The 22,131-nt window shown below is 28.4% G+C and overlaps 5 protein-coding genes across 7 annotated transcripts in view; 3 read left to right on the top strand and 2 right to left on the bottom strand.

Moving 5' to 3' along the window:
* Positions 1-937: 937 nt before the first annotated feature.
* LOC126550656 (plexin A3-like) lies at positions 938-5,097 on the bottom strand. The gene is made up of 3 exons (XM_050202593.1): positions 4,972-5,097; positions 4,689-4,804; positions 938-3,799 (listed from the first exon to the last, which is right to left on the bottom strand). Exons 2-3 carry the CDS (start codon positions 4,770-4,772, stop codon positions 1,556-1,558), a joined length of 2,328 nt encoding a protein of 775 aa, XP_050058550.1. The 5' UTR covers positions 4,773-4,804; positions 4,972-5,097; the 3' UTR covers positions 938-1,555.
* LOC114127805 (conserved oligomeric Golgi complex subunit 2) lies at positions 3,705-13,787 on the top strand. Of its 2 annotated transcripts, none has more exons than XM_050202596.1 (11): positions 3,705-3,791; positions 7,873-8,100; positions 8,166-8,420; positions 8,537-8,838; positions 9,574-9,694; positions 9,775-9,917; positions 10,073-10,231; positions 10,311-10,541; positions 10,601-10,840; positions 10,918-11,077; positions 13,612-13,787. In XM_050202596.1, the coding sequence occupies exons 1-11, from the start codon at positions 3,750-3,752 to the stop codon at positions 13,699-13,701; spliced, it is 1,971 nt and encodes a 656-aa protein (XP_050058553.1). In that variant the 5' UTR covers positions 3,705-3,749; the 3' UTR covers positions 13,702-13,787. The 2 variants fall into 2 exon arrangements, with proteins under 2 accessions (XP_050058553.1, XP_050058552.1); XM_050202595.1 differs by lacking the exon at positions 3,705-3,791 and adding an exon at positions 6,689-6,957.
* Positions 4,850-22,131, top strand: part of LOC114127841 (mitochondrial-processing peptidase subunit alpha) — a 108,703-nt gene continuing 91,421 nt past the window's right edge. The window contains exon 1 of the mRNA XM_050202597.1: positions 4,850-4,861. The gene's annotated coding sequence lies outside the window, so the exon portion shown is untranslated. The remainder of the gene's footprint in view (positions 4,862-22,131) is intronic.
* LOC114127803 (WD and tetratricopeptide repeats protein 1-like) lies at positions 12,879-19,220 on the bottom strand. Of its 2 annotated transcripts, none has more exons than XM_027992133.2 (12): positions 19,081-19,220; positions 18,067-18,176; positions 17,091-17,195; positions 16,894-17,024; positions 16,702-16,813; positions 16,227-16,414; positions 15,624-16,135; positions 15,452-15,549; positions 14,992-15,355; positions 14,329-14,485; positions 14,074-14,266; positions 12,879-14,002 (listed from the first exon to the last, which is right to left on the bottom strand). In XM_027992133.2, the coding sequence occupies exons 3-12, from the start codon at positions 17,148-17,150 to the stop codon at positions 13,796-13,798; spliced, it is 2,022 nt and encodes a 673-aa protein (XP_027847934.2). In that variant the 5' UTR covers positions 17,151-17,195; positions 18,067-18,176; positions 19,081-19,220; the 3' UTR covers positions 12,879-13,795. The 2 variants fall into 2 exon arrangements, with proteins under 2 accessions (XP_027847934.2, XP_027847935.2); XM_027992134.2 differs by having other exon boundaries at positions 17,091-17,192.
* Positions 18,197-22,031, top strand: LOC114127806 (D-2-hydroxyglutarate dehydrogenase, mitochondrial-like). Its single transcript, XM_027992137.2, has 7 exons — positions 18,197-19,024; positions 19,083-19,280; positions 19,502-19,695; positions 19,777-19,945; positions 20,981-21,267; positions 21,356-21,524; positions 21,599-22,031. The coding sequence occupies exons 1-7, from the start codon at positions 18,802-18,804 to the stop codon at positions 21,862-21,864; spliced, it is 1,506 nt and encodes a 501-aa protein (XP_027847938.2). The 5' UTR covers positions 18,197-18,801; the 3' UTR covers positions 21,865-22,031.

Genomic DNA, 22,131 nt, shown 5'->3' with positions numbered 1-22,131 from the left:
ATTATACCTAACAATAGTCGATAATAGAAGGAGTCAGTATGCTGGCTAATAGCCAGTGGCTATTTAACAGACACGTGAATTTTAAAAAATGCTACATTTTCACCTCTATTTTGGATAAAATCATCTTCATTGTTAAGTAGTAAACTAGTAAGTATAATTTATAATTTAATACTTACCTATGTTGTTATTAGAATACCTAATTAATTTCAATGGTATATTAATATACAATTGGTTGAATGCAGGCGCCGATCCAGTAAAATTGTTTGGGTGGGCCCTTAAATTTAACCACAAAAGATAATACAGAAAAATTATGATTGAATGTAGAATATAATATTGTTTTGTTACTCTCCATGAACAATTACTAAATATATAATATTATAGATATACTCGTATAATAAATTCGATAAAATAAATTTTAAAACTTATAAAAAAATTTTAAAATAACAACTTAAATTCCAATATTCAAAATTTCATCCAAATGTTAAAAAAATACTTATAAAGAAACTATACTTATTTATTTTTTTAGATTTTTTGGTTACACGAAGAAATAAGTCACAGGTAGGTAAGTGAGGTATGTGTATTCCTATTTTGGCATTTTACCTGGTTTGACGTTACCATGTATTTTCTAAAATGTTTCTACAAATCTACTCTATAATATCTTTTTAAACGATAAATCTTTTTTTATCCTACTGTATATGTAGTCGAAATTCTTGGTAATTGATTCGACAAAAAAGTGCTTGCGTACCTATTATACTGTTCTTATTTATAGAAAAAGGTAAATTAATGATCTATTTTATTTAAAAAACATCCAATTTACGAAATATTTTAAAAAAGTAACAATGTATATAACTTAATATGTACTAATGTCTAATAATATAATATATTAATAGTAATTGAAATAAGTAATAAAAAAATAAAATAAAATATAAAAGTAGGTATACAAATGAAGGTGCGACCTGTGTAATGTAGTCATTATAGTTAATTAAATACTAAACATTTTGATAAAAACTATACATAATATTTAAATACAATCATAATATAAGTAAATAAAAAAATGTAATTTTTTTAATTGATGACATCGTGTTGATTTTAAAATCTCGATGTTTTATTAATTTCGTGAAATTTATTGATAATAATAATTTGTAAAGAAATTTTGAATTTAAAACTTGAATCGATTATGTAAATACATGAGTAGATAATATAGGTAATGAAATTATCATAATTAGCCTCAGCGTGAAGTTTTCTATGTACAAATGTACAATCGTGAGAAGTTAGCATTTTGTAGTATTTATTTAGTTTCAACTTTTAAGTACTGCTCAGATAATTTATTTAATTTAGTTATTTTTGTATCAAAATTGATTTTTCTCCGTTAAAAATGTACCTACATGCTTAAGTTTTAAAAAATTCTGCCTATTACTTTTGAATCTTGCTCAAACAGTATACCAAATAAATCCAATTGTCTACCAAATACCTGCAGCATCAAAAGTGGAAACCGAAGCATATTAACGATGTCAGACTTGACTTTTTTTTGTTGATATGTTTGATAACTTTAATATCAGGTGTCCACGCTTATTACGTATCGATTTTTCGTAACGGCGCGGAGCAACAAGACACATATGATGGATACTATTAGTAGCACCGCCGCGGAGACGATAGCGACGTCCCTGCAACAAGAGAATAAGGTGACGCCAGCGAACAGCAGTAACTTGCCGCCGCGACCGTCTTTTCGGTGTTCGGTGAACTTTTTGTGCACGTCACACGCGTACCCTCCATCGCCGCCCACGGTCACTACGACGCGTCGGAGGTGGTCGAGAACAGTGGCCGCGGTCGTGGAGGTAGGCCGACATACGATCTCGTGCCGTGACACGGACGTGACTTGACAAGCACCCGTCGAGTTTCCAAATCGGACGGTCACGTCCGGAGACGCGTAGCCCCGGCCCGAGGTCGATGATTGGCCGCCGCCACTGATCACGATAGCGCCGTCGCGGATCTCGAAATCGACGTAAACGGGATCGGCGAACAGGGAAAACGGACTGCGGACGGCGGACGACCGGAATAGCTGCAGCTGCACCGGCAAGTCGGAAGCGCGGTCCTCTCCGCAATACCGCGCCCGAACACCGAAATCCGGAAATGTCGCGGGTACGACGCCGACGGACGACGAAGCGTGCCGCATATCCGGCGAACGGCACTCCATGTACGTGTCGTTGGCCACTCGGCAGCCGGCGGCGTGCTGGTACGTAGCGGCGCCGCCGTCCCTGTCGCTCACGTAAAACTGTGCGTCCGTCAGGCACGAAAAACGTATGCCGCGAACCGGAACCGCCGTGCCCCCGGAAACCGTTCCGGCGAAAGTCTGTCCCGCGTCCAACGCAGCGTCACCGGCAGCGCAAACCGTCCACGAAGCGGGACTCTGGACGTATCTTATCGGACCTCCGTCGAACTGGACTTTCACTCGTGCCGATCCGGACTCGTTATAACGGAAACTGCTGTTTTCGCGATGGCGAACGACTGTGGCATTGGTCCGGCAGACGATCGTGTGCCGGTCGCGCGACACCGTGTCGCACGCCATGACGACCGTTTCAGCCGTCGTTTCCGGTTCTGTGCTGACGACGGACACGCGAACGGCGTTGCCGGCGTCCAGGAATCGGCCGCGCACCGTCAACTTGGTGCCGCCGGACGCCGGTCCGCAGGTGGGACTCACGCTAATCGTCTCGGGATCGACGAAACCGACCGTTTCCGACGATCTGAGCGCGAACCGCGTAGCCCTCGTCGTCGACGACGACCGCGACGACGATGACGACGACGTTGGCGTGTACACGACTTCCACCGGACCAGCGAAGGCGGAGGAGGCTGCGGCAACTGCAGACGACGGATGATGCTGCGGTACGGAACAAGTGATGGTCCGGTCGTCGTACGTCACCGGGTCCTCGCAGCGGCGTCCGGCAACGGCCACCGTCACCGTTCTGTTTTCTGCCAACATCCGGTGGTTCCGGACGGTTATCGTCATCGCGGTGGTGCCGCTGCCGGTTCGCGGCGCGTACAGCGGTCGCACCGACAGGATGCCGATTTCGGCGCACCGTACGCGCACCAAGTCGTCGTCGGCGAACCGCAATTTCTCGTTGCCGTCCGCGTCCCGCTTGTCGTACACCCAATACGGTCCCGTGCAAGGGTCGCCGGTCGGACACGATTTCAAATAGTGTTTGTAGCCTCCGTCCGTCCAAAGGCAAGTCGCGCAATCGTTCGCTTCCGCAGCGGAAGTCGCCGGGCTGCAGTCACGGTCGTAGATGGTGTAGTAGTGGTCGGCGTCGTCGTCGAACCGCAGTTTCCTATCGCCGATCATGACGTAGATGTAGGAGATCAGGGCTGTCGCGCCGTCCGCGAAGTACGACCGGGGCGCGCGGACCGCCACGCACACGATCGAGTCGTCGACCACCGATCCCCGGAAGTCGCAGGACTCGATACAACACGTGATCGTACTGCCCGCCAGGAACGCCGTGACCGAGCCCTCCGCGTCGTTCGATATCCTGACCGTGTACTTGAAAGACACGCCGGCCACGGACGATTTGTTGACCGCCTCGAACCGCGGACAGCGCGTTTCGTTGTGGATTATCAGCTGCTGCAGATTGCTTTGCGGTGCTCGCAGCAGTTTTGTGTTTGCACACGCCTGCAGTTCGACGGACCAGCTGCACAAAGGTTTTTTGGTGCATGTCGTGCACGTAGTGGATTCCGGACAATCCAATTCAGCGACGACGATGGATTCGGCTTTTAATGCGTGCAGTGCGTGCGCCGTGAACGTGAGTACCTGAAAATTCGTTAAAAATAAAAAAACATCTGTAGGCAATTATAAACCGTAATATATATATTATACACACCTAAAACAATATTGTTTTAGATCACAAAGCTAATGTCTTAAACTTTTGATAGATTACAGTTTATTAGGTACCTATATTTAATTATTTTTCTTTCTAATAATTTTTTTATTGATGATTGTTATACTTAAATAAACTGTTGATTTTCAAATTTGATTTCTACATAACATACCTACCTACATGTTTTTATTAATAACATTTGCATAGTAAACACTAAAATACAGGATAATAAAATTTATCTGGTAATTACATAAGATATTTCATTATTTCGGTTTAGCCCAAACAATTATATTAAATTAATGAATTACGGATTTTTAAATTATTCTAAATTCATTTTGTATAATCACTGTAATGTGCGTCTAAAAATACTATTTTAAACTATTTTTTTTCTTATTATAGAGTTTATTTAGCTCGACAATTGCAGTAAGTACATAATAATATACCTATAACGTATATTAACATATATTTTAAAATTATTTACAGTATACGTAACCTTTATCTTTATTTAAAATAAAAATAACTAAAATTATTTTATACAATTTTAGTAGAATATAATATACTATCTTATATTAATTATTAAGACGTCTTTCATGAAACTTAGAAAGAGTGAATACATTAATATAGGTACCTAAAATATTAAAATAGAAAAATCAAAAGTACTGTTAAAATTCTAGGGCGCAGAACAATAAATCTTCATGTTAAAATTTTAAATACTATAGATTTCTATAAAAATAATACTATTACCTGTATAAATACCATAATATAGTTAATAATATTCAAATATTAATTTTTGCTATGTATAAGTAAATAATATATACTTACCAATGCAATTCCATGTAAAATGTTTTTAATTGAAAAATAATCCCAATTATTTTCATTTTTTCTTGAACTTTTGCAGTTTACCATATTGTTATAATGAGTAATGTATCGATGTAATCCTTTAAATAAAGAAACAATAACAGTTTTTTACTTTTTAGATAGCTCTTATTATATACTCTTGTTTATAAATGTACAGAAGGTAAGTTATGATTTTTAAGAAGTATGTATATTTATAAAATAAAAATGTAATTTGTTAAATATTATTGCATAATAATTAATAATGTACCTGTAATAGTTTATGACCAGTTCGTACTATCTTCCTGAAACATAACTGCAATGCATTTGGATAATATAATTGAAAAATTAGATGTTGCCATCTAATTCGCTGAAGCACTACAGCCTTTTAAGTATAAGTAGGTAATGAATAATGACTATTCATAATAAAATAGTATTGATTGATCATGTATTGTTATATGACTTATAAAAATACCTAATGACATTACATAATAAATCATGATCTATCAGATATATCGCTATATTATAGGCTATACCTACACTCAGCTATACATTAACATAACATAACTACGAAGAACTATTTGAATAGAGAATACAGCCATAAATCCATTAACCAAATTCTTAAGCTAGGAATATCGATAATAAATAGAATAAAATAATGCATCAATACTGAAAATATCTTAAACAGAAATACTACACAAATAATTTACATAGCAGGGTATGCTCATATCCTATATCATATATATTATTTTATTATTATTTTTTTATTTGATTAAGGGGTCTAAACATTTGTTATATAAGTTATATTATTTATTAAACTAGAATTTTAGAATTGTTCAGCAAATAACGTTCTTATATACTTCGCAATAATAGTGGTATATACATTAAATAAATATAGTTAAGTATATTATATATAATTAGGTTTTAGCCGTTTTAAATATTATAATTTATAACTCTTGTAATAATTATTACTATAGGACATAGCCACATAGGTAATTAATAGTAGTTATAGCGTAGGACTAGTAGGTATATTTATTTATTTTAGTATAAATGTATCATCAACTATTTTAATTGTTCTGTTATCGATGTATAGTAAAATAGCAGGATTGTATTACATATAATATATAAGTTATAATCTAAATAGGTAGGTATCTAATCATTAATAACTACCTTACCACAAAGACTATCTTAGTAATGCGTAATAAACATTTTTTGAATAAAATACTTATTCTAACAATAATTTTTGTTATAAAAATTGAACGCTTATAATTTATACTCTACTCCCGTCATCATATTTATGTATGGGTAATACATTTTATAGAAATAAAAATACATTTTCCGGACCAGAGCTTCAGTCCCTTAAACCTTATTCTACTTCACTTATTATAGCCGTAAATATAAATTTCGGTTTCAGATACAGGTGTCCAGTTTATTAAAATCAATCCAGTTAATATTCTATTGTTTGCAAATACAAATTTGAAATAAAAAACGCATTTTTATCATAATAGATATGACTATATTATTATAATCGAATAGGTAAGTTTCATAAAAAAATATAATTCACAACTTAAATAATAAATAATTTTTTATCGACATTTATGGAAATAAAACTAAAATTAGTTGTGATAATATTATAGTATACTAGCAGCCCGTTAACTTGCTGTTAGAACCCTAGGTCGAAAACACGATTTTATTAAAATGTAGTAAAAAGTCCAGTAGTCACAACCACGGATTAATAAATTATGTCTTAATTCATGGTCACAACATAACTACTCTAATACTCTATGATCTGTATGAGTCAAAAACATGGTTTAATATAAAAATAGCGACGATGTATACAATTTCACAGTACTTTACGGAGGTAAACTTTCTTATCATCTATAATTCCTTTTCACTGTACTGAACTTACTGTACCTCCAATGATATAATTGATAATAATATTTCTATTATCATTTTAAAATATTTATCATATTTTAATATTAATTGCCTAGTACAGTTTAGTGATTCACTATTCAGTCTTTTATTATTATTATTTTACATTACAGTTTTGGTCATCAATGTTTTATAATGTTTTATTTTTTATATTTATTTAATAATTATTTTAGTTGATTAAATATTTAAACCATCTATCATTCTTTCTTGTCAATTGACATCACTCTTTTAAAATATAAAATCGTAAGCAATATTTAATTTAGAAATGGATACTTACAATACCGACAACATTTCTTTGGTGTTTGATATGCAGACATTTTCAAAGGTGTGTATGCAAATATTTTTTTTGGAACAAATCAAATTTATTACCTAGTTACTTTTTTTCAAAATATTGGTTTTTTTCTGCTTAATTCAAAACTGACATGCTACTGAAAAACTCAAAATTCAAAAATTGTTTTACATTAATACTGATAACTTTATTATTCAGTACCTTATTAAAAATTACACTGGTTATTGAATCATTAAATTAAGCTATTGGACCATTAAATTCTCTGAATTACAACTATTTTTAACTTCAAAATTTGTTAATGAGAGTAAACTTTTATACTTTTATATATCAAGTATGAACTTGTATTCTACATCTAGAATGACTAAAATTGTTTGAATAAGAACTACTTTAAATTAGGTTTAGTGTTTGTATGCAGACTGAATTTTTGAAAAACATACTTATTAGCTATCACAGTATTACATAAATAAAATAATTATTATTTAATAATAAACTCAAGTTAGATTGCATTTTGATTGTATTGTGGCTTTTAGGAATAAAAATTATATCAATTAAAAAAAAAATTCAATTTCATATTAAACAAATATTTTTTTCTTTTAATTTGAAATAGCTCTTATTTAGTCAATTTTTAATTTAGAATACAAATTAATGTGTAAAAATGACATACAAAAATTGACCAATAGGTATATGATATTACAAATAGGTGTTCTCTCTGGAGTTTTCATAAAAAAATTAATTGTATTATACATGCTCCTAATAATTGAATAATAATATAAAAAGAAATTATAATTTTTTAAGTACAAATTATTAGCCCACAATTCTAATTTCAGTTTCTACCGGATTTATAAAATATTGCATAAGGTACTGAGTTTTAGAGTGTTTGCTTCTATAGACTCATGAACACAGAATAAAATATAGATACATTAATAGTTATACATAATGTTTATTTTTTAGGAATCATTTTCTGTAGATGAATTTTTAACAGAAAATCGTAATAAAATGACACTAGAAAACATGCGAGTTGAAATGGGAATTTTTCTTAAAGATCTACGCACTAAAATGATAAATTCACTCAATGATGATTGTGACAAGTATTTTCATTTATCAAGGGGATTAATTGGTATTGATCAGCAATTGGCAACCATAAAACCAGGATTAAGTTTATTAAGTAACTCTGTTAATGTACGACGTTATATATTATTTGGAGTAATTTCTAGAAATATAACAATATTAATAATTATATTCAGGAAGCTAAAAAGAATTTAGAGAATACATTGTGTTACCTGGATAATGAAATATTATTAAATAAAAAATTGTGTGAAGATAAACAGGCATATCATGCTATTATCAAAGTTCAAAAATCTTTAGAAAAATTAAATGAATTATTATTGGATCAAAACGATTATAATTTAATCATTTTAACTCGAGCTGTGGCTGAATATAATCAGCTTTCATCAAGTATGACACAATGTAAAAACATATTGAAAACTGTGCATTTAAAGGTATAAAATCTAAAATTTTCTTTAAATTTGATAATATATTTAAGCATAAAACATACTTCATCTTAACATAATTGTATGATACAATTTTAATACGATTTTCCTTTTATTTTTTTTAGAAACAAACAATGCTGAATAATTTATTAATAAACAAATTAAATGAAGCATTTGTGTCTTCTGTGTCAACAAACACAAATACGGTAAAGCGTTTCCTTGAACTGTATTTGTCTTTAGGTAAGATAACATATGCTGAAGATGTATGCAGGACTGATGTTGTGACACCAGCATTGAAGTCTATACTGAATGAAAATTATTTACGGAGTTGTAAAGATGGTTTAAGAGAATTATACAGTCATTGTTATGAATTCCTTCAAAAAGATTTGAAATATTTGCTTCAAGCTGCAGAAGAACAAAATAATATGTTTGTTTCATATGTATTATTATCAGGGCTAGGATTAGTATGCAACAGCATGTTTTCTTTTTGCTATTTCCTAATGGAGTTTTAGTGAGTAATGCTTGCAATTTATATTATGATGAAAATGGTACTATTTTTATTTTGCATGTTTTTACATATGTTGAGCTTAATGCATATTTTCGCTTATTTAGTAAAATGGTATTTATTATATTTAAGTTGGTAATAATTAAACCCATCAAAATATATAACTTGATCTTTTGGCCAAATCATGAAGATTAGAGATCTCTAATCTTCATGGGCCAAATATAAATTGTATTTTAATAAATACAATTCTATGGTATAATATGTGATAAAAAAAGTAAATAGTTTGATGGAAAAAGATAAACACAATCAATAAATGTATTTAGATATCAATATAAAAATGTAAAATCCAAGGTAAGATATAATTTGTCAGGTATTTGAGTATTAGACGCAATACTTAAATGTTATTACTAAAATAATAATTAATGCATGCTAAAAATGAATAAATATGTAATTTTTAATATCATTTTTATAAGACAATCAGCAAATCATTGATGTATTTCAATTAATAAATATTTTATTTTTAACTTTTTTTGTATGTATCTTTTAAACATTAAAATGCATGTTTTATAATTTGTTATTGCATACAAATCTCAGCCCTGATAATTATTATTTATTTCAATAACAATAATATACATTAATATGTGTATTTATTTGTAGAAGTAACAAGTTTGGCAAGTTCAATTTTGTTTCAAAAAGCTTCTGGCCTGTTATATTTGATCAAGTAAAAAATAATTTACAGTGCATTTATAACTTCAGAGAACCTGATATTTTTATAAAAGTATGATTTCTTAAAATATTTTATAAATTAAATTTATTTATAACTTAAAATTAATAAATTTTGCATTATTGCTATTTTAGAATTATAAAGTAACATTTAATGAATTTATGAAACATTTGGTCGAATTATCTATCTCACAACATGAAAGTGAACCATTAAACCAAGTACAAAGTTGGAATGATTTTAAAAAATGCTGGAATTTGCCAATTTATTATCAATATCGGTAAGCCAAAATATAATTAAATATTTCAATATTATAAATAATAGATTAAGATATTTTTTCATAAACTATTTTGAATGTTATAACTTATAATTATAAATTATACTACTATTAAAATTTGATAAGAAATACTTTTGATTTAAATCATTGAATTCAAGTTTTCAAGAGATTGGATTTTGTGCGGAAAATGTTATGAATCACGAAAGTTATGAGCCATGTAATGATGAAACATTTAAACTAAAAGTCACAAAAACAGTATGGGATTCTATGTGTTCTTGTTTAGACCCAAATATATTCATACATCAATTGAGCCACAGGTTTCACAATTATTAATACATTTTAAATTAAGCATACAATGTTTTGTTGTAAAAATTTACATTTGATTTATTATTTTAGATTTTTCAAATTAATATTACAGTTAATATCTCGATATCAGACTTGGGCAGAAGATGCTAATATCAAATCTAAAACTGATTTGAAAAACTTTAGTACTCGTATTAAATTTCTTGAGGATTTAGAAAGTGATTTAAATGTATTTTGTATTAAATTAAATGATATATATTTTATGTTTGAAGAATTATTGCGTACAAAGGTACCTGCTGATGTCTTAGAAATACAAAAAAGTAGGTATACCAAATATTTGAAACCTTGTTTGTACTTGTATAATCTCTTATTTGTACAGGTAGTATTGTAAATGGAAATTTAAGCACATTGATAAATGATTTAAGCAAGTGTAAAGTGAAATCTGTGACAGATGAAGCAATGTCTCATGTAATAAGAGTAACTGATGTTCCAAGGTTGTTCAGACATACAAATCGAGATTATCCAACTGAACCATGTGCTTATATGAAATCAATTGTAGTAACATTAAAAACACTGCAGAATAAAAATTGTAAAAAACAAGTATTAGATCATATAGTAACACAGTAAGTAATTAAACTAGTTAAGACTTAGTAAATTAGATTTTAAACATTTCCATTTATACTATTAACTTTTATTTTAGATATGTGGCTTATGTTGATGATGTAATGAAAGCTATAAAAAAAACAGAAGAAAGCTTAAGGAAACTGAAGAAAATTAGAGATCCAAACTACAAAGTTAATTCTGATGACGATAAAATTCGTTTCCAGTTATCATTAGATATAGACTACTTGTTACTGTCTGTAAGTAAAATATAGTTTTTTTTTTTTTTAATTTAAATTTGATATAATAAACTACTAAGTGCTATTTACTATTTAATTTTCATTAAATATGTTTGTTTTTAAATAAGGCGTTAAGAGAATATTTAATTAAATTTTTTAAAAATGCTTAGACCTTCCAGTAGATTTATTTAGTGCATATTACTTACATCTTAAATTGATAATAGCAATTATACTGAGTACGCCGAAAGAGTGCAAGTCGGCTATCAAGTTCTGCGCATCCTCCTGTATCTCCCTGCTATCAAAACCGGTTTCCCTATGGCAGAGTGATGTTTGGGGATGCGCAGTAAAACCGAATTTGGTCGCCGCCGACTTGCGCTCTCTCAGCGCACTCAGTATAGAAGGTAATTAATGTTCAAACAGTTGGGACGCAAGTTACTTATTAAGTATTACCAAAGGTAAGTCGCGTCCAAGTGGTTAGGACACAACTTACCTGTCGTATTTTAATAATGTGTTAATGGCATTTTGAATGATAATAATTTCGTAATAATACAATTTTTCAGTTAGTTATACCTATATAAAAAAAACCTCATAGGTATAGGTAGGTATGTAAAAATTATTCAAAAACTTTTGAAATATTTCACAAAATCGCTGATGTCATAATTTAAATTAAAAAAAAAATTGAATTAAAAAAATCTATAAATGTTATTTTAAATCAATATTAGGTAAAAACATAATACTATTAATTTCTTTGTTGCTTAGTTAGAAATTTGAGTTTGGTTAAATTTTATTTTATCGTTTTAGTCATTCCTATAATATTTTTTTGGTTTATCCAAATTGTTCATAAGAATATTTGTTGCTTTGATGAAACAAAAATTTTCGGGTATGAGTGATAAAATTAATAATTAAATTTTGAATTAAATGATTCATATGAGTTGTGGTTCGCTATAGAATAGTGGAACACTCGACACAAATTTGAGCTGGGAAATGCCAATTTTCAGAGATATAATTATTTAGAATAATATAATCTAACAATTTTTGTTAATACCTTTTGTCTGTAGGACAAATTGTCAATAGATTATACATAAAAACATTGTTTACTTTTTTTGGTGGCAAAAAAAGCCAAAAAAAAACTGTTTCAACAATTTTTCTGTTTTCAGAGTTCATATACTCAAGCATTTTTTATTTATATAACTAAAAACTTCCATAAAAGAATTTGTTTCTTTATGGGGTTATAAAAATAAGGCTAAAAGGTTTGTAAGAAATTATGATAGAAGTACAATTGAGAATGGTTGTTATCATCTATACCTTTTTGACTATTATACTTAATTTTTATAATTCCAACGTTCTCAATTATATTATTGTAATCGAAATTATCGTTTGGGACACAAATAACCCGTCAATAAATATAAGTTGAGTCCAAGAATTCGAGACGCAACTTACCTATTGTAATATTGTAAATTCTTATTAACAATCTTACTGACTGTTAACCATTAACCTATATTTTTAAATGAAAGGCAAAAATAAAATTATTGACACATATATTATTATGAATTTGTCTATTATTTATTAGTCATTACTGTGGGTGATAAAAATATAGTACATTATAAATGTTTTTATTTTTTATCAATAAATTTAAATGTATTCAAAAAAATGAAAATTATATGGAATTATAACAGTGCATTATTATTACTAGCTATCGGAATTAATGAATAAAAACAAAACAAAACTCAATAGTTTAAATTAAATTAAACTTTTTTTTTTATATAATATGCTTACAGATAGCTTTAAACATTTATTTGGATCCAAATAATGTAACTATCAATATTAAATAAGAATTAATATCAATTATGAAGTATATTTTTTTTAATGTATCAAACAAAAGCGTACAAGCATAAAATAGTTTAAATACACATTAAGTCACTAAATAATAATAAAATAAGTAAATAAAATCTTAAAAAATTATAGATAATTATAAAAATAATTGAAAAATTTTAAATTTTGGCAGAACAGTTATTCTAAGTCCATACCTACACCAGCTACACCAGTTGAGAACCACTAATATATTATATTATTATGTTTTTAATAATAATAATATAGTAAACAATCAAAGTTCAACTTAATATAAATTTATTTTTTCATTGATGATATAATTTTCAAAAGTTAAATAAAGGAACATCAGTTTTAAAATAAAAAATTAATAACTACAGCATCCAATTTTAACAAGTTTTATATTTAAAATTTAAAGATCACAAATAATAATGTGGTATATTCTTTATCAAACTTCATAATATTCAAAAAAAAAAAAAAAACAGAATGATACTTATAAACAAAACCTTAGAATAGTAATATTTATTAAAATACTACATTATGAATTGAAAATTCATGCTTTACATTTAATATATACCGTATTTCTATAGACATGTATAAAAACACATTTTATAAGTGTATGAGATTATAAGTGAATTTCATTTAACGTTTTATAAAACTATATTTATTTAAAACTGAACTATTTAATGTATATCTAAATATAATTTATTATACATATTATATTTCAGATTGGCAGTATGAATTTACCAGAAGTAAATGATATTGAATTAAAGTTGGACACTGCAAAACAAACAATCCTTGTTGATAAAGTATCATAAATATTAAAAACATTAAAAAAAAAAAAAAATTATACAGTTAAAAATATTTATATATATTTAATATTAATAAAAAAAATACTTAAATATGTTTTTATCAACTCATAAGACAATCAAAATCATCAGATAATGGATCAACTCCATATTGTTCACGGACAGTATGAAACTCATGACTTTCATTTCCTTCTAGTATATCCCTCCTCATATTATTCATTATTATGTCAAATGGATCAGCCATCATACGACTTTGGTTTATCCTAGCTGTTCTTTTATAATTTTCTACTTTAAATGCATTATCCACGTCCTATAATATTGAAATAAATATTTTAATTCAATTATAATCATAATGTTATAAAAATAGTTAACGGTTTTTACATCTGACAATGGACTCCATAATTTGACTTCATTATCAATACCGCTAGTTGCCAACATAAATTCTGAAGGATGTGGTTGTACACAATTTACAATTGAACTATCGCCTTTTAGTAAGAGTAAATTATTTTCTGTATGTTTATCCCATACAAAAAATAAACCATCATCTGATCCAGCTACTATGAATTGATTTTTACTATAAAAAAGTAAGGTTTAAATATTTAAAAATTCATAATATATTAACAATAATAACTTTACTTTCCAAAGAAGTTAGCTTCTTTGATGTCAGTAGATGTATTACAATGCCCATAATATCTATGTAGATAATCTTTTGAGCGACTACTGAAGTATTTCTCAGAGGTTATCTTTTCGACTTGTTCAATGTGTAAAACTTCATAATTTGGCGTAGGATATGCTGCATCAACCATATATTAAAACAATAAATAATTTATATAGAATATTAAGAGAAGCAACACATTTGTATGTATTGTCTATGTGACTCTGTCTTACAAATGCATAACATAGCAAATTTACACTCAGCAGATCACGTTCAACTACGTTAGTTTAAAAATTAGAGTGAATCGATCAATTATGAAACTTGATGGTAAGAAAATTATCTGTGCTTGTGTGTTATTTTTTATACGATTATTCAGTTTTTAAGTGAGTTGAGTATTTTTAATTTACACTATATTATATTATATGCATAAACTTGCTAAAAAATTGAAGTATCGTAAAAACCAACATATGAACACAGATAATGTCTTACCATCAAGTTTCATAATTGATCGATTCACTCTAATTTTTAAACTAACGTTGCTAAACGTGATCTGCTGAGTGTAAATTTGATATGTTACACACTTATTAGACAGGAGACAACATAGTGGGTGTTGCATCATCTTAAATAAATACAAAAATATTTACCCCTTCTTTCTCTAATCTTAGCTTCTTCATTTTTTAAATCATTTTGAAGACCTTTGTAGGCAATACTATTTTCATACAATGGGTATTTTAACGTGAACTGATCTAAATACATTTTAGAATCTTTTAACATGCCCAATTCGCACAAGCACACTGCCAATCGAAAATGTGCTTTCATATGATTAGGCTCTAGTTTTAATGCTGTCACACAATCTTTAAGAGCTGCATAGTAGTCCCCTTCCCACTTTCTTTTAATGTAAGCTGCAGCTCTATTTGAAAATAGTACACTACATTGATAAATATCTATAGCTTCATTATAAATGTAAATGGCAGCAGTATATTCTTCTTTTTCAAATAAATAATTTGCCTATAAATCATAATAACACTTAATTAGTTACTATTATATCATGTTTAAGTATATGGCATATTGACATTAAACAATTTATAATCTATAATTTCTAACCTTTAATTTTAATTTTTCTACTTTATCTGGTAGTGTCGAATGGGGAATAGGAACTGGATCATCTGTTATGTCTAAAGAAGAACCTTCTCCATGTTCTCCTTAAATAACACATATTATTAACATTGAATGATAAAATAATGTACAAACTTAATTAATGTACAAAGAAACTTACGAGGAACTTTCATAACTTTAGGAATGTTGAAAAATGCATTATCAGCTTGATCCATTAAGTTATAAAGATATACATAATCACCACCATAATTAACCAATAGCTCTTGCCCATCAGGACTAAAAGTCAAATAAGTAATTACATAACTTCTTTGTTTTTTGGGCAATATTTCAGTGTATGGATGGATGTGACCCGGTACATAATATTGAAGTGCAGATTGAAATTGATTTAATGTATCAGTTGCACTATTATCAGTACACACAAAATCAAATTCTGAAGAAGAGTTTTTCGAATTTGAATGTTTTACAGTAAATGATGACAGTGAGCGAATCATCCTGCGGTCATACAATCTCACATATTGATCATTAGCACCAACTGCAAGCTGTTCAGTTTTAAGTTGGTTTATATCTAAACATTTAGCTTCAATCTTTTTTCCCGATTGACCGTATATGGTTACCAAAGTAATTTTAGATTTTTCTGTAGGACATTCATGACTCATTCTCATATCATGTTGACTGTAAGAACATTAACAAATAATTAAAAGTCAACAATCGTAGTATAACTACATTAAAATTAAATTTGACACATTCACAAGACAAACCATACCTGATACATCCATCTTCTGAGGCACTCCAATAAACACTTGGAGTATCATTTGCTACAGCCAAACGTTTTACTCGTCCATGAGAACAATTGCAACTGCTTAATTTATGACCAGTTGTTACATTATATGTATGTGAACTCCAATCACCAGCTCCAGTTGCAACTATATCATCATTACAACTAGGAATAAACTATAAAAAAATATATATATATATTTACTATTTTTTTAGAACTTTTCAATTATAAAATCATATTACAGTCGTTTTTTATTCAAATTATTTTCATTTTTATTAATTGAATATATTTATTTTGTTTGTGTGTTTGCGTACAAACCAAAACAAGTCTTATCCCACCATAACCACCTAAATCTCAACTACTCAGTTCCAGTCATATGTAACATATTTAACAGTAACCACATTTATATAGCAAACAAAGCAAGCATAGGTTTTTTAAAAATATACTATAGTTTTTAATATACCTTGACAGAAAATATGTTTCCGCGGTGCAAAGTTTTAATAGTGGTTTTAACTTTTTGTAAAAATGGATCCCACAGTATTACTTGATAGTCATCAGATGCTGATGCTAAGGTGCTGAAAATTATATAGCCATATATTATAAATTATAAACTTCTATTTAAATAAATATTGTTGATAATTTAATAGACATATACCTTCCATTTAAATTCCATTGTAGGCAATTAACACATCCTTGATGTCCTTCTAATTGAGCGAGTAATCCAAGTTTTGAAATACATTTGTAATACAAATTACTTTTTAATGCATATTTTGTGCGGATGTGATCCTAATCATCAATAAGTTTTAAAATTAATCAGACTAAATAAAATATATGTTAAGACGTTTTTATTACGTTTAATTCTCGATCCCTTATCAACTGTAAAATGTTCCGACGATTTGTTGCCGAAGACATAATAATGGATATGATAATTGTCTTTCACACCAGCAACCAATTCTACTAATTATAACATTATAACAGAATGATATTATAGAAGACTAGTTAAAATATAAAATTTAAACTACATAAAACTACATTAAAATTGGAACTCGAGTTACAATCAAAATATCAGAATAAGTAATTCAAAAATAAGTTAAAAACCTCTAAATTAAAACAACTAATAAATAAAATACAAAAATAGTATTAAAATCATTAGTCTTAGTAGTGTACAGAGATAAAATATAAATTATATGCTCAACAGCTTATAACTATTACTCGGCGAATTCAGTGATCAATGATCAGTAATCGAATAATGAAACGTAAATATTGAATTCTGCATTACACTATTACAACTGTATAAACGTATATTGTTAAATAATGAATGGTCACGACTTAGGATATCACAGAACAAATTTTCAGAGTCCAAGACTTTGATACTTCAACTACTTTTCATAGTCAGTGGTCATCGTCAAGTTTTAAGATAATACACCATAGCTGATACAAATGATACAATACAAATTATAATGATAATAAATGAAGTCTATGTCCGCCATTTTTGTGGAAACCACGGACTAAGATATTATATCTTGGAAATTTTGGATATTATCACAATACATTGAACTTTTGAATATTCTAGCCACGCAGCACGCTGGCTACAGTTAGAGTTGCTACGAGTACGACTACCTTGAGAATCATCTACGACGATTTATTAATGCTTCGAATAGAATACTGAATATTACTGCGATTCAAACCACGAATTAAGATATCTTTTTTTTATATCCACCTTATTTTGAACATAATAATATTATAATGTCACGATTACAACTTACTACTCCGATATATTTATATAATAATATAATTATTTATTATTGATAATACGATGTACAATTACTTCGAAAATATTGTTCCGATACTGCAAGACTGACTATTGCCCGTGGTTGATTCATTGATTGTATATTTACATTTTTCAACAAATTTACCGTATTGCCTTTTGCTTTTTCTCTGAAAAGTAATTATTTTTTGTTTACTAGAAAAAATGTTTATAATCTATTCATGATATCCTTTTATTTTTAATTTGTTAGTATTGTTATTGGCAAAAAATCATAATCAAAACATATATAATCTCATATTATATAACTGTTGTTATGTTTCAAACGTTATCTCAAGAGAACTTGAGAAAAGAGCGATCATTATTTTATAGTTTTACCTATGAAAGTATTAAATAAAAAGATTAAAGTTCATTTTTCATATAGCTAGTGCCCCACATTGGTCAGTGGTCACATTTTTCTAATATTGAAACATGAAATCATAAAGAAATAAACCGAAGTTGATTAGATAGCTACGCTGCTATAGCTTACCTAAAGGCATATTAAAAAAATCTAATAAATCCGCTATTTAAAATTGTTTTAATCCGATAATGAAAATAATCAAATGTATATTTTAAATTTTTAAATAATAGCATTACTACTTGAATTTAACAAAAATAAAAAAAAACTATAATTTATAGTAAATTGTCTTATCTTACAAATTGTATAGATTATTCAATTACTTTTAAATAATATATACTTTTATATTATATGTATATTAATTTCATTGTTTTAAAATTGAATAATTGAATATTTTTATAATGACGTTTAATTTCTTTAATGTTCGCAAGCTTTGTACTACGACTGCCTTGTATAAAAATGTTCAGTTGACTAAAGATAGATTTCCTAACTTAAAAAGAGGATCGTATGCCGTAGTAAACTCTACAGATGTTGACTATTTCACAAATATTGTAGGTGTCAACAATTTTATTTCTGGTGAAGAAGTAAAATCTTATAATGAAGATTGGTTGAAATCTGTTTCTGGTAAATATTTAAAATTCCAATGATTACTGTTTTAATAATGTATAAATTGTACTCACAGGTTTCAGTAAGTATGTGCTTAAACCAAAAACAACTGAACAGGTATCATCAATTCTTAAATATTGTTATGAGCGTGGTATAGCAGTTTGTATTCAAGGTGGTAATACTGGTCTCGTTGGAGGTAGTGTTCCAGTTTTTGATGAAGTAATTTTATCCACTTCTGCGATGAATAAAATTATTAGCTTTAATAAATTATCAGGTGAATATAAGTTTCATTTAAAAATTATAATTAATAAATAACATATTATGACACCACATTCACTTGTTGCATAATTGATGCAATAATTGATTACATTTCCTAATGTGTCTAGATGAGTAGATTATTATTAGTTAACATTTTCTAGTATTATCAATACTTCCTTGGATATTTCCTTTTTCAAGTATTTATTAAGTTAGATTTTATAAATTATATTTATTTAGGTGTTTTGGTATGTCAGGCTGGATGTGTACTTGAAAATTTGATGAATTATGTTCAAAACGAAGGATTTATAATGCCATTTGATTTGGGTGCAAAAGGCACCTGTCAGATTGGAGGTAATTTAGCAACTAATGCTGGAGGTTTAAGATTAATTAAATACGGAAGTCTACAAGGAAGTGTGTTGGGATTACAAGCGGTAGTTTTTGTTAATGGTTATTCAATTTTAATTTTTGTATACTAGTTTGGTATAATTGCATTGTTAATTTATGTCTTTTAGGTATTGGCTGATGGGCAAGTTTTAGATTGTCTAAATACATTGAAAAAAGACAATACAGGATATCATTTGAAACATTTGTTTATTGGTTCTGAAGGAACATTGGGAATAATTACAAAAATTGCTATTCAATGTCCAAATGCTCCAAAATTTGTTAATGCATCATTTATTGGTAATTTAAAAATTCTATTATTGTTTTATTTTTGAAATGTATATGTTTGAGCAATATATTTGAATATTATATTCATTAGATATTTTCTTCCTTAAAGTGAAAACTCTTCAGACATGATATAAAATATTTAGTTTTGTAATTTGAAACATATAAATCATCACTCAATGAATTGAAATAATCATTTTTTTATTGCTCTTAAATAAATAAAAATTGTCAATTGCTTTTATTGATTCTTAATATAAACAAATTAAACTTTTATTTAAATGTTATTACATATAAGGTTTTTTTTTTGTATCAGAGTATACCACGCTCACAATTTTTCAATAGATAATGAACTTTGAACCCTTCTATAGTACTGACATCAAATTGTATTCAATTGGGAGTTGAATATAACTTGAGTTTATCACCTAATTGGAAGGTACCTAGGTTGCGTTACATTAATATTTCATATTTTTAAAGCAATGAATAAAATTCTAAAAGCCCGGTCTTTTTACCATGATGCGTGTGCTCTAGGGTTAAAGAATCACGAATAATATTTTAATAATAATACATTATAATTCAATTACACTTCACTAATTCTAAAAAACAAAAAATGATTTTAAAGCTGGCACAACTTATAAAAAAAATTAACTATGACATTTTATTAGCTATGTTGAAAGCACAAGAAAAAAATAAATCAGCACCAGATTTTTTCAAAAAAATATGGGATGATAAATAATGTTTTACTTATAGAAAAATATAAAGAAATGTAAATACATAATTGTACCAATAAATATAATAATATTATTTGAATTTCTACTTAAACATTAGTTTTAATTCTTCAAATCTTTATCAGTTAATAACATTGTGATATTATACATTTGTAATAGATTTGAATAATTTTTTTTATTTATTTACTATATAAGACGCTACAATTTTATTTTATTGACATATTTAAATAATTATTATTTATTTTACTTTTTTGCCTTAAAGAAACTAATTATTTATTTGTACCCTAATAACAAACCTAATTGTGTAATTTTTATTTATTTACAGGCTTAGAGTCATTTGATAAAGTATTGAGTTTCTTTTCATTGGTACGAAAAGAATTTTCTGGGAGTCTTTCGTCATTTGAACTGATGGATTCTGTAGCAATAAAAAGTGTGCAAAAAAATATTGGTATTAAATGTCCAATAAATGACAATTTGAAATTTTACGTTCTTGTTGAATTATCAGCTGATAATAATTACATTAATCATTCCATTCAAGAATTTTTAGAAAAAGCTCTTAATGAAGAAATAATTTTAGATGCTACTGTAGCAGATCAACCATCACTAATTCAAGTAATTTAGATTTATAGATAAAATATAAGTTAATAAACATACAGATGTCAAAGTAAATTATTTTATTTAGAAAATTGAAAATGTTTAGAATTTATGGAAAATCAGAGAAAATATTCCTGAAAGTTTACTAAGATATGGATATGTTTACAAGTATGATATAACTTTACCTCATGAGAACTTTTATGAGATTGTGCCTGACATAAGGAGACGATTAGAAAAACTTGATGTAAAAGCTGTTTGTGGATATGGACATTTAGGTAATAAACATATTATTATATTAATATTAAATTTTAATTTGATGATATAATATCGATCCTATTTATATGTACAGGTGATGGAAATTTACATTTAAATGTAGCTACTAGTGAACATAATAATGAAATAGCTTCGGCCATTGAACCTTATGTTTATGAATGGACTAGCAAATACAAGGGAAGTATAAGTGCTGAACATGGGATTGGATTTTTAAAGAGTAAATATTTAAAATATTCAAAATCCAATTTAGAAGTAGATTTAATGAGAAAAATAAAAAATAATATTGATCCAAAAAAAATATTAAATCCATACAAGATATTTCCTCAAAATGATAGTAATTGAGTTATTAAGTTTCAAAATTAAATTTTATAATTTTTTTTTTTTTTTAGAGTTATTAGAACAGAAAATTGTATTATTTTTGTAGACCTGTGTTTTTTATTTTTAGATGATTTATTGAATTGTCAACCATGTAATTTGTTGAAATTAAATATAATATAATATTTATATTTTAACGGATTGTACATTACTGTTGTGAATTTACTATTTAGTCACTGAACTAAATACAATATATTAAATATTTAGTACAAAACTACAAAATTGAAAAAATAG

The sequence above is a fragment of the Aphis gossypii genome, chromosome 3, assembly GCF_020184175.1.
Source record: "Aphis gossypii isolate Hap1 chromosome 3, ASM2018417v2, whole genome shotgun sequence".
Taxonomy (NCBI): Eukaryota; Metazoa; Arthropoda; class Insecta; order Hemiptera; family Aphididae; genus Aphis; species Aphis gossypii.
This window is presented reverse-complemented; position numbering and strand designations above follow the sequence as displayed.

Bases quoted from the DNA above. Each gene is read 5' to 3' on its own strand.
- LOC126550656 (XM_050202593.1), bottom strand. From the start codon at position 4,772: ATGGTAAACTGCAAAAGTTCAAGAAAAAATGAAAATAATTGGGATTAT. The intron at 3,800-4,688 runs GTAAGTATATAT...ACGAATTTTCAG, and splicing joins TTTTACATGGAATTGCATTG to GTACTCACGTTCACGGCGCA.
- LOC114127806 (XM_027992137.2), top strand. From the start codon at position 18,802: ATGACGTTTAATTTCTTTAATGTTCGCAAGCTTTGTACTACGACTGCC. The intron at 19,696-19,776 runs GTAGTTTTTGTT...TATGTCTTTTAG, and splicing joins GTGTGTTGGGATTACAAGCG to GTATTGGCTGATGGGCAAGT. The intron at 21,525-21,598 runs GTAATAAACATA...TTATATGTACAG, and splicing joins TTGTGGATATGGACATTTAG to GTGATGGAAATTTACATTTA.
- LOC114127803 (XM_027992133.2), bottom strand. From the start codon at position 17,150: ATGTCTTCGGCAACAAATCGTCGGAACATTTTACAGTTGATAAGGGAT. The intron at 16,415-16,701 runs GTATATTAAAAA...ATTTTTTTATAG, and splicing joins GAAACATATTTTCTGTCAAG to TTTATTCCTAGTTGTAATGA. The intron at 15,550-15,623 runs GTAAGTTTCTTT...GTGTTATTTAAG, and splicing joins TAAAGTTATGAAAGTTCCTC to GAGAACATGGAGAAGGTTCT.
- LOC114127805 (XM_050202595.1), top strand. From the start codon at position 6,898: ATGGATACTTACAATACCGACAACATTTCTTTGGTGTTTGATATGCAG. The intron at 8,101-8,165 runs GTACGACGTTAT...AATTATATTCAG, and splicing joins TATTAAGTAACTCTGTTAAT to GAAGCTAAAAAGAATTTAGA. The intron at 9,695-9,774 runs GTATGATTTCTT...TTGCTATTTTAG, and splicing joins AACCTGATATTTTTATAAAA to AATTATAAAGTAACATTTAA.